This window comes from Acipenser ruthenus, chromosome 9 (assembly GCF_902713425.1).
Source record: "Acipenser ruthenus chromosome 9, fAciRut3.2 maternal haplotype, whole genome shotgun sequence".
Classification (NCBI taxonomy): Eukaryota; Metazoa; Chordata; class Actinopteri; order Acipenseriformes; family Acipenseridae; genus Acipenser; species Acipenser ruthenus.
Window position 1 is genome coordinate 4,596,474 of NC_081197.1, and position 16,845 is coordinate 4,613,318.

Below are 16,845 nucleotides of genomic sequence, written 5' to 3' on the forward strand. Positions count from 1 at the left end.
GAATCTTCCAAATAACGATTAGCCATCTGCATACCTGCCAACTTTTGAGAATTATTTAAATAACACCCACCTTATTGTCTCCTTGACAAACTTGGAGCAGCCCTCTGCAATGCTGTCTTCTGTTTTACCTAAAAAATATATTTAATTAAATAAAAAATAAAAAAACACTGCGATGGAGGTTTTCAGATTGATAGTACATTACAGTATCTAATCTTCTGAAATCTCCACCTTAAAAAGGGGAAGCTACAAATACAAACTGGGTCGAAAGCTGAAGAGAATGCAAATACTTAGGAGCTGGTAAATCAGCACTTCATTACCATCATGTTACGTAAGCACTACATGCAAAACAGAGGGTGTTGCTTAGATAATCAAATACAGTGCTGCCTTTAAGGCTGTAGTCAGGAGCAATAGGTAAGAAACCGTGCAATTTGTGTTCTGCCTTATAACGAGAATGCAAGTACTTGGCAAATGGTAACCATGACCATTTTGGCTTAATTTGTTCTGTGGTATTAAATTATAATGAGGGAGAAAAATTCCAAGCTTGCTCTGCGTGAGCTTGCTACCCAGTTTCTCGTTTTCTCCCCAATTTGGAAAGCCCAATTCTTTTCTTATTTCAATCCAGCTCATCGCTGCCACCCACACGCTGACTCGGGAGAGACGAAGACGGTCACACACGTCCTCCGAAATGTGTGCCACCCGCTTCTTTTCACTCTGCAGGCCCACCATATAGCCACCTCAGAGCTATAGCATCTGAGGACCACGCAGCTCTGGGCAGCTTACAGGCAGGTCCGCGGGCGCCAAGCCAGTCTACAGGGGTCGCTGGTGCGCGGTGAGCCGAGGACACCCTGGCCGACTTAAGCCCTCCCCACCCCTAGGAACTCAAGGTCGGCAGTGGAATAGCCTGGACTCAAACTAGGCTCCTAGGCTAATTTGTATGACATTGTATTCCTTTTTTTTTTTTTTTTTACAAGTGAGTGATGAGATTTATTTTTATAATTTTAAATCAATAATTTGGCTAGTAATTTAGAATTAATTTAATTGTTATAAAAACAATTATAAAAAGAAAAAAAACATAAATTATAAGTCAACAGAATCCTAATGGCAACTTTGATTAAAGACACAAAACCTAAAAAATATTTAAAGTATCTTTCTGAAACTGCTACCTTTAATAATTAGTATATGCTCTGTACAACAAGGAAAAAAAAAAAGTAATTACCTGCAATGTCCCCAGTTTCGTCTGTATCTTCATTTTCCTGTAAATTTGTATACAAAAGTTAAATACTGCAAAACAAGGTGGCAAGGTGCATCACATGGTAAGCCTTGAAGAGCCCAGGCAGAAACTGCCATCGTTTTAAGAAGATGCATTTACCTTCATAATACAGCCAAAACAATACTGCCAAAATACTCAATGGAACATGTGGTGATAAACAAACAAGGGGATTGCCCTGCAGCCTACAGGATGAAGGTCAGAAAGCTCTTGCAGCTGGAAATGATCTGAACAATGGATGACCCAAGGTTGCTAAAATACTGTGTCACGGATTTGTCCAGGTCCACAGACTGCTTTACCTTGAAATCTGGAAGGAGAGGTGTAACCTTTGCTCTGTTCACACAAAAACAGCTAGAGGGAAACAGAGTTATTACACCTTGGGACGGTGACCTAAATGCCTCATGGTTATGCTTGCATGTAATTTACTTTGTTTTTTATTCAATCTGTGAGAAAGGAGAATTCTTTAGGATCTGCAATAGCCAACACAGAGAACAAACATATGTTTAGCATTGCTATTAAAATGCTGTATAGCCAAAAAACCAGCCACCCACAGCCCTTTAATGAGACTGGGGCACTGACTTACCAGTCTTGAATGCTACATCTACAGAGAAATAAGTGTGTTAGTTGAATATTGGGACATTGATAAAGACTTCCTAATGTCCTTGTATTTATGTTTTCTAAAACTCAAATGCTCACTTTGGTCTCAGAAATGTTGTTGCTGTTCTCCGGTTTGTTGTCAGTTTCCTTTGTATCGTGCAGTGCTTCTGTTTCAACTCTGGCAGCTGCTTCCAGTCTTAAAAACAGAAAGAACACCACACACATGTAGAAAAGTACACTCAACAGGTGCCTCAGGTTTACAGCTAGAAAACCTGTGAGAAATCAGACTTCTCTTATAATGCAATTTATTTCCCACTCCGGATTTAACAGCCAAGAGTGCATTTACACTGTGGGGCCAGAAGCTTTAAACATAAAGAAGAAGAAAAAAAAAAAAAAAAAAAACAACTTACTTTTTACTGGAATCTCCTTTTAGCCCCTTCTTTTTAGTTTTTTCAGCAGCTAACGATAATAGAAAATAATGTCAAGTAGAGTTGCAACAATCAGTTTAATAATCAATTATTGACTGCCATGTATTAAAGTTCCCTCATTGGACTGTGCTGCCCTCATCTGCGCTACATCAAGCCCAGAGCTTATCTGTTGGACCACTTGCATCAAAACACCATCACTCACCTTGGAGTTTTTCAATTTCTGTTCTGAATCTCTCATTCTGTTGACATAGATCCCAGATCCCATCAGGGTTATCTCTGCACAGATCCTGTGCCTTTGCATTGGCTTCCAAAGCTCGCTGGTGCTCATCCAATAAGAATAATGCTTCACAGAAACGATAATGCCCCTGTAAAAACATAAAAAGCACTTTGCTTGTGATCATATTGAGTAACATCCCCTCAAAACAAACTAGGATGAAACGGGATGCCATCTTAGAGGGCAGCTTTTCAATAAATCAGATAGTACTGTTTTAACAGCAGCATTTGAAAAAAATTGTAATTATAGTTTAAAATCAAAACTAACATAAAATGACCAGAACACTAACCTTGGGCCAGTTAGGTTTTAATATAGTGGCTCTTTTTCCATCACCGAGGGCTTTTCTGAAAAGGAGGAAGAAGTAAAAAAATAAATAAATACATCTCATACAATTTATAAAGTTAGTTCAAGTAAAAATGAACTAAACATTCATAAAACTTATCTGTCGCTGAATTATAAGACAGGAGCTTTAACCAACAAAAACCCACCGTAGCTCAGACTGGAAATAGCAGAATAACAAAAAACAACCTTAAATATTTAAATCTACAACATGTTGCACATGCCAAGTTTGAAATATTATATTTACACTAAGAATTATAAACCCACTTGTCCTACTGAAAAGGAATGGAAATCACTTATATTTTCATTTTATACCCCTACCTCCTTATCTTATAAAATATTAATTGCTTTCCAACTTAACATAAATGCCACATGCAACAAAACAAATTGGAAACTCCGCTTACTGTTTTTTGTCACAGCGAATGAAACAAATAGCTCTGTTGCCATAAAGGATATGATTCTCTGGGCTGGGGAGGGAGGAGAAAAAACAAATTTACAGAGAGGACACTAAAAAACAAAAGCATCATCCCCATAACAGTGGTCCTCTCTGCATGCGGGATCAAGGTGTTGTTCCCATACCTCTTAACTACAGCACAGACAGTGATTTGTAATACTGATACATTCCAGCAGCAGGGGGATTATTCATTCAAAGTCTACTGCTGCTATTCGAAGCATTATTTCCATTTGATAAATATGCACTTAAATCTAATTTATGATACATTTTAGAAAACGTAGTTCTTTAAATCTCAAGGGAAACGCACATGACCACGAGGACTGTTTAAATAATAAATCGATATGCACTGAAAAGAACACGCTACTTACTGGTATTTAATAGCTTTTGTGTACCACTTTATTGCAGAGTCATATTTCCTTTTCTGATATTGGTCATTTCCTTTCTTTTTCATTTCTTCGCTTTTCTAAAATGAAAATTTTAAAACAATTAAACCCTGCAATTGTGAAAAATCTTTGCATACTTGTAAAATTATGATTCCACTGCAGAAGCAAACTTGATCATTACAGCTGCAGTATCTATTCAAATAATAAAACTCTTTTTTAAATGTATTACATACATTTATATTTTAATAAACCTAAATATACTATCAATAAAAAAAAAATTGCTGGAAATAGATAAGAGCTAAATTGAAACTAAAATTGCAACTCATGATGATCAGCCATGTAGCATCACACATCAGCTGTTTTTTTGTTCAAAATTTCCACTGATCAGGTGTCATGAATTGGAGATTATATTAGTAAGCTTTAACACTTAATTGCCAGTGTTTCTTTCAGGAAACACACAACATTTTGTAGTTCATATTTAGTTAACTGGGGCATGCCCCAGAAGTTTGTTTCTGACTCCCTTGGTAAGGTGCAACTGCAAAAGAGTCAGAATCCAGTGACTGGGGCGTATCGTCATCACGCCTCCTGTAAACTGTCATTTATAATACTGCAGTTACTCCAGTCAATTTGATACATTTTACAACTAACTGTTCACATAGATTTATTTTTAAGTTTTTCATTAATGTTTTCATTTGGCTCAATAACACTTAATTTATACAGTTTGATTTAAAGTATATGATAATCTTTTTTGTTCAAAATGCACCTCAAACCATGTTTATTATTAGGAATAGGTAAACAAATGTGGAAAAAACAGGAGGGAAAACTGCAATTTAAAACAATAATAATAATAATTTCGCTCACTCACACCTCCTCCTGGAATCCAAAAAACGACTTTATTATGTTCTTATTTATATATTTTTTTTATTTAAGTATGTCTTAATGGACAGCTGGTATGTTAATTAAAATTAAAAAAAATGTTAAACCAACATCAGGTTAGTGTAAAGGGCAAGTTTTACAGGGAAAATCTTACCTTTACAACCCACTCATAAGCTGGACTTTCAAACTCTATAACCAAATTCACACCGTTGACCGTCAGCTCCATATAATGGACATCTGTTTATTAAATAAAGAAAATAGCAAGGAGAAGGCGGTCATATATATATATATTTTTTTTCTTTACTGGGTAAAGATCGGATACAGTGTGGCAGCAATAAACTAAACAAAAACTCTACTGTTTAAGCCAAACAGCAGCCTTAAGACGACAGGGCTTGTGGTGACAGCAGATGTGAAACTAACAGAACTGGTCAAAGCCCGAAAAAGGACATGTGAATAAAATAAAATATATCAAAACATTCTCAAATGACCTATGTCAACATAAAGAGAGACACTGAACAAACAAACAAAAAACATCTGGAATGGAAAATGTTTACTTTAATTTGAATGGAATTGGCTATATTCCCATTTAGTGGATGCGGTAATGCTACTCCATGGAATAATGCCAAAGATTGAATCCTGGTGAAAAGCAATATTTAACCCCAAATTAAAATGTTACAATAAAATAGAGAAGGGGAGTTTGTGAACAAAAACAATGCATCCCTGGGAACACAAAGCACATGAAATGTCATCTCTCATCAAATAGTTTGTAAACAAAGTCAGATGGGTCTGTGACAACATGACAACTGGCTGCCTGATGGAAATGGGGATGCTTAATAAAACTTACATTCACAACACATAAATCTCAGGGTCTCCCTCTGCGTACGCTTTGATCCAAGTCTTGAGAGAATTCCAGAGATTCCGGGTTCCCCTGCTCTCTCCATCCAATCAATGGCTTCGTCAACACAATCAAAGTTCTAAATAGGGAGGAAAAAAATCTAATTTCATCTCCTGCATGAAGAGGGCTAAACTTGGCATAAAAACACTGCATGCTTTATGGTGCATCAAACAATGCCAATGATTTAAAAAACGTTTTTTGCATTATTACTGGCCGTCAGGTTATCCACACATGAAATACAGCAATACCTATAAAAACTGCAGAATCCGGATACCTTTTCTGTAGGTCACTTGGTCTGATTGTAACTAGACCATTGGAGTGTGTTTGAACTACAACTTAAAGTGTTGTCTTCCACATATCTGCATATTCCAAACGTATATATAAAATACACACACACACAAAAAAAAACTTAAAACAGAAGCTGACAGTGACAATATTGCAAGTCCAAGCTCTGTAGGTCTTGTTTCTTATTTCATGGTTATTCCTGGACTCTACCCAGACTCACCAAGCACTAGAACAGGACGGCATCAGAATATTTACTTACTTGGAGGAAATGATCCCCTATTCTTTTTAAGCGTTTGACTAATACTTCAGACACCTGCAGCAAAAGAAAGAATATATTAATGTAATAGCACTGTTTTGTTAAATGATAATTATAGAAAAACAAATATCTATTTATTAGTATTTCAACTGCACAAGACAGAACACAAATGCACACTCACAAAAACCTTCCTGGTTGGTAGTGCACAACATATATATTACACACACATTTTTTTAAAAATTACTTACAACGCCTTTTGCCAAGGCCTGAAGGATTGTTTCCAGTACTTCAATTTTGTACAGACTCTTCAGGTTCAATTCAGTCTTCAAACTGCATTTCCAAAACAAAATAAAAAAAACATTTTAAATACAGAGTTGCTACAGGAGGCCACAAAAAAAATAAAACACACCCCCTAATCAATGTATAGTTAAAGGGTTTTGTGATCACGCTACCCCTTTTTGGGTCAGGACCCCCAGTTTGACAAACGCTGTGTTAAGCCATTTGTGTATCTCTCAATCACAACTGATAAAAGCGTTAATAGTAAAAATGTATTTAAATTTAGTTGTTTTTTTTCTCTCTGTCAAACAACTAAATTCTTAAAAGGAGAGTGGAAAGGTTGAGGTAAAACACTGAAAATCAGAAGCCCCAAGTATAATTCATAGACATTACAGTTATGAAGAGAATAAAATGAACCCAGTTCCCAATCAAATTACCTACTAAAGAAAAGACAGAAACACTCTTCTTTACCAATGGTTATTTTTGAATATTTTAAAATTTGTCCCAGCACATCCTGTATTTATATTTTATACTGCTTGTGCCAGGGATGGGAATAAGACTCCCACTTAATAGCAATTTGGAACTTGGTGTGTGACATATCTCTTTTCTTACAGTTCTAAACTAAACATCTACTTCTTAACACAGCTAGATAAACTTACTTGGCATTTATGAACCCGGTTTCTATTGCCCATTGAGTTTTATAGGAATTCACACATGGTTTAAACAATATAGGCCAAAAGATGCAGATATTCATTACTTGGCACGTCTCTTTTTTCACAGTTGGCGAGATGAGGCTCCAATATTCACAAATACTATCTATTAAACAAACAAGAAAAAGGAAACATTTAATACACTAGCCACTGAACTGCATGTGACAAAGCAATCCATTTAATACACTAGCCACTGAACTGCATGTAACAAAGCAATCCATTTAATACACTAGCCACTGAATTGCATGTGACAAAGCAATCCAGGGTTTCTGACTATTTAAACTCAGTCCTTTTTAACTGATGGTCTTAAAAAGGTATTTTTAATTTTTACCAATAAATAAATAAATAAATAAATAAATAAAAAGGAAGGTTTAACATACTTTTTTTTTTAGGACAGCTAAGATGTTCGTGTTTGTCCCAGGGCTGAGAAAGAGAAGAGATAGTAGTTATTAACAATTCAATTTAGAGTTTGAAGTATAGCAGCCAAGCCGTCATCGTACACACGGGCATGAACAAGAAGCGTAAATCGAGCGTTAGGGTTTTACTGTTGCACTGTTTGTTTATCTAGAACATAATAGCACATTCTTAAGCTTCTGTTGATTTACACACACACAAAAAAAAAAATCCTGTCTGATCATGATCTTGGTCACAGTAAAACAGAAATGGGCGAATGCATTTAATAATCTATGCCAGGCAAACGTCACAGAGCCTGTCCTTCTACAAGCTGGGGGAATTGCGATACCAGTGTTACAACTTGGAATATGAGGTGTGTGAGGAATTCAGTTGAAAGGTGAACAAACTGGGTACTGTACTTGACAGGATAAGCACTGCATATTAAGGTATTCTGGATTAAATACATTGAGTACATATTGCTCCATGGGTCTGTGTGACAGGGTGTCCCGCCCCTTTGTGTGTTTATTATTATTATTATTATTGTTATGATTTATGTATATATGATGGCAAGAAGCCAGTGTATTTGTATTTTATTGTGTGGCAGGACAAGCAAGGTGCCGATGCCATGTTACTGTTTTATTATTTAGAATACCTCGTGAAGATGCGTGACTGATCAGCTATTAAATGTATAATTAGCAGACAGTCACATATCTTATTAAACCTGTGCAAAATGTGACACAGGGATAATAAGATAATTGTTAGCTAGTTAATCCCTCTGTCACCAATACAAAAGACCTGCAGCTTTGGCTGCATGGAAGAGTGTTCAGAGTGGAGAACAATTGCTAGAAGTGCGTGTTTTGCACCAGCACGATACTTCTTGTTGCTGTTTGTTTGTTTGGCCAACGTGCCGCTTGCTTTTGTGTTTTGTTTTGTTAAATCTTTTATTTTTGTTTATTTAAATAAAGTACTGGACGCCGTAGAGTCTGGTTTGTGTTTTTGGTCTGACGTCACCACTGCAGCTGTCTTGTTCACAGTTTTGTAGGGATACATTTATTTAGGTTTTTAGTAGCTATTAGATTTTAGAATATATCTCATTGAATGAACTTAACGTAAAGGTGCATTTTGGGTTAAAACTAGTTATTAGATACAAAATCTTTCTGTCTCTCCGATTCTGTTTAGAACTCGAAGAGCTGATTAAAATTTAGGCCACCTGTCCTTGCTATAAACAAAAAGATGAGACTTGAGGGAAGTGTTGTAAAAAACATGCATTAGGTCTTCTTTGATCTATAGTCCTAACATGTTTACCTTTCGGGGCAGACTAGCTGTCCACTGTTAGAATCATAAACATATTGATAAACATCTTCCAAAAATAGTAAAACAAGTTTTTACTAATGATTCGTTTATGATGGGGTAATAAAGAGTTAACTCCTTCAGGGAAGATCTGGATAGAGTCAGATACTTCTAATGGGTCAATTAAAATGACAAAATGTATTTTTACCCCAAATACAAAGAGATATGGGAAAGGTTTTATGGTGAGGTTCTTGGCCCAGGTAGGGGAGAGTCTCTTTGATGTAATGGTTGTAAAACTAGTATTTTTCTAATATCTCAAGAAACTGTATTTAAGTTGAAGAGATACCCCATGTTCTTTGTATCCTTCAACCGCTAGCAAGAAGTTTACCTACTAACTATACACTATGTCTTAATAAAGAGATATACTATGTTGACTTTTGCAATGAAAGACTGACTAATTCTTTTCTTACACTTGTACGGGAGGAAAAGGGACTCGAAGAAATAAATAACCCCTATTATTTTTTCTACAAGGTTGTCAACATTAATTCGGCAACCTAACTTCTAGCAAATGCCATAACAAGTTTAACTTCACTTGGATGCGAGTCGTACAAGCACATCCTTGAAGTGCAATGAGAGAGAGAGAGAGAGAGAGAGAGAGAGGGGAGATGCCCACCCCCTCGCAATCCTATTGGAAAAACTCACCCTCCTTATGCCCATGATGTGTGGAAGATCATCTGTCTCAGAGTCGGAATCGCACATTTTTGCAGATCTTGGGAAATAGAGAAAGATGTGGTTTCACAATCAAGGAGTCATTGGGATGCTACTTTACTGTCTATCTTACTACTTCCCTTAAGTAAGCTGACGTTTGCATGCTTCAATCTGTGCTGCACAGCTTATTTAAATAGCAACGATATTTCAGCCTAAATATGTACACCTCAAACAGCCTATATGCGGTCACCAAGACAAGGACAAACATCCACGCCAGAGCTGTAAATACTCAATTAGAGCCACCGGTATCCTGAATGTGAATAACCTTGAAATACATCAACAATCTGAACATGAAAAAGTGTTAATCTTGTCATGCTTGCTTATTTTTTTCCAGTTATTGGTTCCAATTTCATATCACTCCCTCATGTTTTTTTTTAACCATATACTGTTCTGCCTTGTGTCATCTCCACATTCACTATTCTCACCAGTTTGTTTTTTTAAATGGGTCCAGTCGCAATGCTTGACAGTCAGTTCTGTTCTGTAATCAAGATCAAGGCCGGCCCCTTCTGTGGTTCATTCCTCTGCTCCTGCTTTGGTTGAGTTTTCCTATAGATTAAAAAAAAAAAAAAGTGGAATTCCATGTTATCCAACAGTATTTTCATTGACAACGTACAGTGCATGCTTAAACCATAGACAGGCTGGATGCAAATGCATTATCTTTTCCATGCTCAACTCCACAGGGATTCCGCATTAAACAGACCTGCCGTGTCTGTAATACACACAAGAATGCACTGGGGCCTCAAAACCATGCTGTGCACTCCTGTAAGTCAGAAGGACTGCTGCTTATAGTCTTGCTGTGCATCAAACCTCCAACTGCCTGGCTGACACACGCAATAAACTGATCACTGGAAATTTACACTGCAGTTCCTTCCTTCCTTTTTTTGTTAAAAAGGTACTTGAAGCCAAGTCTGCTTACCGGACTAAGAGAACAATACTGTAATTACCAAAATATTTTTCTACTTGACTTAAATTCTGAAATGTTTTACCTGAGATTTGCATAGTAAATGTTACTGAGGAGTCTCTTTTTCTGACCAAAAAGACATTTTTAGTGTTGTCAAATTAATTTTCTTGCCACAGCCTTTTTTGCAGCTTCCGAGATTTAGACCAAAGCCCCAGTATGATGGTTGGCCCGATAGAAATAAAATATGTGGTACTTTCCTTGAACACTAAAAACAATCACGTGTCACGGAGGGTAATTTCCCAACAAGCAGATGACATTTGCTCTTGTATTTCTACATTTTTCTTTGTAATATGTGGGTTCAGGAAGCAGGTACAAGTGCAAATACATGTTTTATTAAACACTCCAACGTGTATCCGGTATAGCAGGAGTGGCAGGCACAGATTAACTGAAACACCCACTGGTTGATGCTGAACACAGAAAGCTTCACCTGGGAAACGTACATTGCACTACTGCCGCAGAAACCCCCTATGGTAGGGAGAAATTGGTTTGGATTTTTTTAAATTTTATTTTTAGTACCTACTTCCTATTTCGTTTTTGTATAATCGTAGACATTTCCTTTGGTTAATGTGCTTTGCAGGTTCCACAGGTAGTGCCAGTCCACAGCCACTGGGCTATCATGATATACTGATACCATATACATATATGTTGGGTATTGCTGTGTTGGGGAGTTTTACATTTAGTTAACATTAACCTAAAGGAAATTGAATTCGGACAGCCTGAAATGAAATGTTCAATATTTGTTACTCAACACTGGACTGGCTGGTTAAGCATGTTTTACTAAAATTACTCAGTCATTGGCATTCAGTCCATGGCCACATTGGGAGTGGCATTCCTATAAACCGAGTCTGTAATAACGAGGACTCTTGAGATTATTTATTTAATGTGCTGTTTTTTGGATAATAATAATAATAATAATAATAATAATAATAATAATAATAATAATAATAAGATGGATGCGGTATCAATTAAATATGCAATGAAAGGCCATTGCAGTGAAATCCGATCACGCATCCGATTTTAACGTGCGTCTAAGAAGAATAAAAACGAGCATTTCCTATTGCACACCGAGTCCCGTAATTGTCGCACTACGATGATCAGATTTTACCAGATTTGACATGCGTTAAAAATTACATTAACCAATAAAAAACGACTGGGAAGACACGTGGTTTCTTGCAGTTCCCATATGGAAAGACATTGCCGTGGACTTGGGCGTCAATGACATACATCAGCGGGACAGGGCAAGAGCGATCAGGGCTTAACAGTCAGAAAAGAGGGGCAGTATGAAAGTGCTGGGATTTCTGACTTCATAAATACAGAGAGTAGAACTGGTAGACATAGATGGTTTGGGGGGCCAAGAAAATCAACAACGCAGGCCGCAATAACTACAGCAGCGTTCCCCTATTCGATGCTTAAAAAAATCTTACAATTAAAAGTAAACTTTTCACTTATGTTTTTTTATTATTATTATTTTTATAGGACGTTGTTGTTCGAGGACAGCAGCAAACAAGCTCAGTCAATGTCTTTTTCCCTTATTCTCCAGCTATGCCATTTTGTTTGTTTGACAAATTAAAAATATCACGATGTCGGTTAAACAAAACCAACTAAATGCCAAATCTTTTAGACAGTACCGACATTTATGGAACTTTTTCTTACCTCGTTTTTTAAAAACCTTCCACCCCCCAAAAATTGGAAGTAGATTGTATTGGGAAAATGACATTTCTAAAAATGATAACTTGGCAATGACACAAAAAAGCGAGTACAGCTGCATGAATGTACACATTTTCTGACATGTTGCATTGTTACCAAACGCCCACCCCTTTCCCTCAAGAGTAGGAAGAACGTCGTTGTTTTTACACCAAATGTAACATCAACTAGAGCATTGTACATTCCCGTGAGCGTCTGTATATTATACAATATGTTTTACCTACCTGAGAATAAGAGTTTCAGTTTCGTAGGTATCGAGGCCTAACCAAGTCTATTCCACGCACTCAGTAAACAAAAAAAGAAGTATGTATCCGGCGAGCAGGCGCCAAGGCTCCTGTTTTGAACCAATAAGACTGTTTGCTCCGCCCCCAAAACATACATTTCGCAGTGTTGCAAGATCAGATCAGACAATAATGTTTTACTTTATGCTCAGGGTCATCTGGAGGTAAGAAATGTGTTTTTTGTTTGTTTTTTTTAAAGGTACATTTGTCATTTTAGAGGATTTTCTAAAGGCTTTTGTTTTCTGTCTGAAATGTTTTATTATCGGAAGATGTATTAATTATGTGCAAGTCCTTCCTTTACTAAGATGGCGGACCCACTGTAACATCATCCCTGCTGGCAGCCGCGGCCTTTGACCTCTATTACGGTGTCTGTTGTATTATGACACCGAGTCATTCTCTGCTCCATTCACAAATCACTCCCTCCTCGCTGATTCATCAGACCCTGCTCCATGCTCCTCCATGCGCCATCAGTCTATCAATCTGTTATTAGCTATTGTCTAAATTGCTATTTCAGGTTTTTCACTCCATCTTATTCGTATGATTCTGTATGACACACGCATCCACAATGTTTAGAATTAACATCCTAGCCCTGTATTTAATGTATTTGCATTTTTTTTTACTGTTTGTATTTAATGTACTGTGCTCTGTATTTCACTGTATTTAATGTATTATGCATTGTTCCTCACTATCTTGTAAAACGCTTTGTGATGGTGGTGCACTATGAAAGGCGCTATATAAAATAAAGATTGATTGATTGATTATCAGACTTCTTTTTTTACTGTATTGGGGCGATCAGCCAGTAATGCAACAGTTTCTACACTTTCTGCGTTTTCGATTATAATCAGTCACACTGCTGAATGTGAGCTGAAGCAATGGAAGTTATTATGGTTTCAAAAATGTGTGTGTGTGTGTGTATATATACACACACACACACACACACACACACACACACACGAATAATATGTTATTAATGTTATTAAACTTACTTTTTTGAACAGGAAGGTATTTAGAGATACAGTATCTCTAAATGTGTGATTGGCATACCTGCTAGCAAAACATTATTTAAAGATATCTGTAAATCAATTTGAGATATCTCTGTTTCATTTTTAGATATCTCAGAATTGTTTATTTACAGATATTTCAAATTAATTTCAAAATATCTGCAAATTATTTACAGATATTGTATCCCAAAATATTTCAAGATATCTTAAAATGCCATTTGAGATACAGTAGCTCTAAATCAGTGGTTTTCAACCCGGGTCCTGCATGGGACCCACTGTGTCTGCTGGTTTTCATTCCAACTGAGCTCTCAATTACTGAACTAGACCATTAATTGAAATGGTAATTTGCTTAATTAGCTCTTAAACAGTTGCAGAGTTCATGTTAGATAAAATGTCACCAGAGAAAGCGAGAGAGAGAGAGAGAAAGAGAGAGAGAGAGAGCGAGCTTCAAGGTCTACTTTTTGAATATGAATATTTATACAAAGCATGTGAGAATACATGCTTAGCAAAAATTAACATGGGTCATGCCCGTATAACAGTTCATTTTCTTTGACTGTATATAATAGCCTTTGTGTCTCAATTTCACCTGCTCTTGGAAACCCTAGCTTATTTTTTATTTTGTGTTTTGTTTGTTTGTTTTTTCAATTCGTTCATAACATTTCAATACAGTAATAAATGGACCATTGTCTTTCCAAAAGTATTAAAATTCCATGAAGAGAAAGAAATTGACCAGCATCGTGCCTTACCCCAAAACACTTCATTAGTATTACTGTACCTATGTGTGTTTGACTTTAAGTGGAAGGTATTATTAAACTTAACTTGTCAGGGGATATCTTCAAGGCATTTTTTTCTATCTGATACTGTACTTGTTGCAACGTATTACTGGCCCTCAAACACTGAGATTTGTTTATAAACGAGGCAGCCTCTCTAACAAGTGACTTCCCAACACAGACTTTCAGTTATATCTATTTCATCTCATTTTAATGGTTTCACAACATTGTTATGCCAAACGATACCATGTAAGATGGATTGTTTTGTAAATGAGAACCAGCTGCACTTCACGTCTTCCCCTTTCTGGGCTGATCCTTTCACTTGCTATAATCTTAGGAACTGGAGAAGTTCACCATTTTCAGTTGCTTCGTGCAGCTGGTAGTAATCCTTCCAAAAAAAAAAAAAAAACATCAGGCATTTTCAAACCCACGCATTGCTTATAACTTAGATTTAAATGAAATTGTAACCTTTTTAAAAGAAGTGGCGGGTGTATAACTATAACATCACATATTGTAAAAATAGCTTGTTAGTTGTCCAAAACAAGTTTTATATGGTATTTTTTTTCATCATACTAAAAGCTCTAGTTTAGAATTACGGCTATAGCAGAGATGTCTGTTACTGACTTACCTGCTGCGGTAGTTATTACCCGCCAATGACGTAATGACATAGAGTTTTGTGAATAGTGCCTGTATGTTCTTCCTGATGCTGTTGTAAATAAAGAGTTACATGTAACTTTGTGTAAGTCACAGTTGATTTCAAGCTTTATGGCTAGCAATTGTTGCAAACGGGGTGGAAACAGAATGCAAAACGAGTATAAAAAGCCTTTGATCGCGTACTAAGAGATGAGAGGGGCCAGTTGGGAAAATACAAATTCGGGTTAAAAGGTTCAGAGCATCTGTCTGAGACTACTGAACCACAGGGGTGAAACAGAGTCCATGGTGTCTGGGATAACAACAGCTTTTCACGCATGAAGGTTTGTTTATATATATGGGACTCACCTGGGATGCTTATTTGAGACACGCGTCCAAGATAACTTCCATTCTCCTCCCCGAACATCGTGCCGAGGTTTGCCAAACGGGACTCCCAATAGGAAGATAGTAGGGCCAGCTACGTAACTATTGTTTAAGCTAGTGACCGTTTCAACGTGTCTAATGTTTTCTTATGCATGTGTGCTTTGAGACATAGAATCAATAAATGTAATGCTGTTTAAATTCAATCATGTTCTCGTCTTGTCTTAATTATACTTTATTAATTATAATTGATACTGATATATATATATATATATATATATATAGCATTGAAGCATATCTGGGTAGTGGCATCATTTCCAATGACTTTGTAGAGCTTCATATTTTAAAGTCTCAGCATGTATTGTTAAGCTTCTTTGAAATGCAGGAAACCGTAGCTCAGTAGCATTTAGCTGGAACTTTTCTTACCGGCTGGTTTCAAATAACATCAGCATTAAAATTGGTGTAAAAGGGAACTGAGAATGTCCTTTACATGATTACATTACTGTATCACATGGACGCAAGAACAGAAGCACATGATGTATGTGCAACAACAAATGGAACAGTTCCATTGGAACAGCCTGTGTAGGTTTGAAATCAAGTGCCAATGAAGCAAGGTATGCAAATACTGCAACAAACACAGCCCTCACCAAGCACATAAACACATTCCAAGTGTTAATAGTATAAACGCTACTGAATTAGAACACTATCACTGTGGATGCCCAGTATATCAAGGACTTTTAGTAAAACAAATGTCTATCCAAAATTAGCTAAATGTAAATACATTTTTTTAAATGTTGAACATATTGAATAGAAGGAAACATTACCCCACAGTAAACGTCGTTGTTGAATATCTGCGGAGGGAGAGCTGTGGGGTTACTGGTTTTGCTTCTCATCTCTTCAAGCAGTGTCTCACCAGATGCAATATCGATGAGCTCAAATGGTATCTTGGATGCTTCCAGAATCCGTGTTACCTCTGCCTGCATTGACCTTATCTGGATATTGCAACAAGAAAAAAAAGACAAATAGTGGATTATATATCGCCGTACAATTAAACCAGAAAACGGGAAATAAATATGCCCCACATTTGAAACTTAGTAATAAATATTACCAAAAAAGAAAAGAAAACACACCATACTTTTATTAATAATAATAATAATAATAATAATAATAATAATAATAATAATAATAAAAATTATAAGCACATTTTTTGCATTGTAAGCCCTACTGTAATATTTACCATACAACCCAAGCATTCTCTTGTGTTATTGGTAATAAAATCATTTTTATAATGCACCTGTACTGTGGGTAGGGGGTCGTAATAGCCCCTGCAAGCGCGGTTATTCCAGCAAACCAACAACGCTATAGGAAAAATAGTTCCAATAAATGTAATAGTTCCAATGAATTGAATAGATAAACACATTGTTTTTAATAATAAATTAAATTAATTATCAGAATATTTTCAGTATTTGCCTCATGAAGTTGACTGTACCAGGTAATGTACAGTTTTCTCAATTAAACGGCTGGTACACAGCTGGACAGATTGTGCAGTAGGTGGCACTGTTTGGTGTGTAGGGGAGTTTGTTTCTGCCTTTTGTTTATGAGTTGACGACAGTCAGAGAGGATGTA

General features: G+C 36.5%; 2 protein-coding genes across 2 annotated transcripts in view; both read right to left on the reverse strand.

Moving 5' to 3' along the window:
- The window catches only part of LOC117405150 (E3 ubiquitin-protein ligase TTC3-like), a 38,364-nt gene extending 25,886 nt beyond the window's left edge, over nucleotides 1-12,478 (reverse strand). Inside the window, exons 1-17 of the mRNA XM_059030868.1 lie at nucleotides 12,381-12,478; nucleotides 9,917-10,037; nucleotides 9,426-9,492; nucleotides 7,421-7,463; nucleotides 6,990-7,146; nucleotides 6,303-6,384; nucleotides 6,058-6,111; nucleotides 5,463-5,592; nucleotides 4,773-4,855; nucleotides 3,728-3,822; nucleotides 3,310-3,372; nucleotides 2,856-2,910; nucleotides 2,495-2,657; nucleotides 2,275-2,323; nucleotides 1,964-2,060; nucleotides 1,217-1,253; nucleotides 71-128 (exon numbers count right to left, since the gene is read on the reverse strand). Of these exons, the coding sequence (XP_058886851.1) occupies nucleotides 71-128; nucleotides 1,217-1,253; nucleotides 1,964-2,060; nucleotides 2,275-2,323; nucleotides 2,495-2,657; nucleotides 2,856-2,910; nucleotides 3,310-3,372; nucleotides 3,728-3,822; nucleotides 4,773-4,855; nucleotides 5,463-5,592; nucleotides 6,058-6,111; nucleotides 6,303-6,384; nucleotides 6,990-7,146; nucleotides 7,421-7,463; nucleotides 9,426-9,482 (1,223 nt within the window). The 5' untranslated portion in view covers nucleotides 9,483-9,492; nucleotides 9,917-10,037; nucleotides 12,381-12,478. The remainder of the gene's footprint in view (nucleotides 1-70; nucleotides 129-1,216; nucleotides 1,254-1,963; nucleotides 2,061-2,274; nucleotides 2,324-2,494; nucleotides 2,658-2,855; nucleotides 2,911-3,309; nucleotides 3,373-3,727; nucleotides 3,823-4,772; nucleotides 4,856-5,462; nucleotides 5,593-6,057; nucleotides 6,112-6,302; nucleotides 6,385-6,989; nucleotides 7,147-7,420; nucleotides 7,464-9,425; nucleotides 9,493-9,916; nucleotides 10,038-12,380) is intronic.
- Nucleotides 12,479-14,421: 1,943 nt separating this feature from the next.
- On the reverse strand, nucleotides 14,422-16,781 carry LOC117962544 (SH3 domain-binding glutamic acid-rich-like protein 3). The gene is made up of 3 exons (XM_059030878.1): nucleotides 16,514-16,781; nucleotides 16,044-16,211; nucleotides 14,422-14,596 (listed from the first exon to the last, which is right to left on the reverse strand). Exons 1-3 carry the CDS (start codon nucleotides 16,637-16,639, stop codon nucleotides 14,534-14,536), a joined length of 357 nt encoding a protein of 118 aa, XP_058886861.1. The 5' UTR covers nucleotides 16,640-16,781; the 3' UTR covers nucleotides 14,422-14,533.
- Between the last annotated feature and the right edge of the window lie 64 nt (nucleotides 16,782-16,845).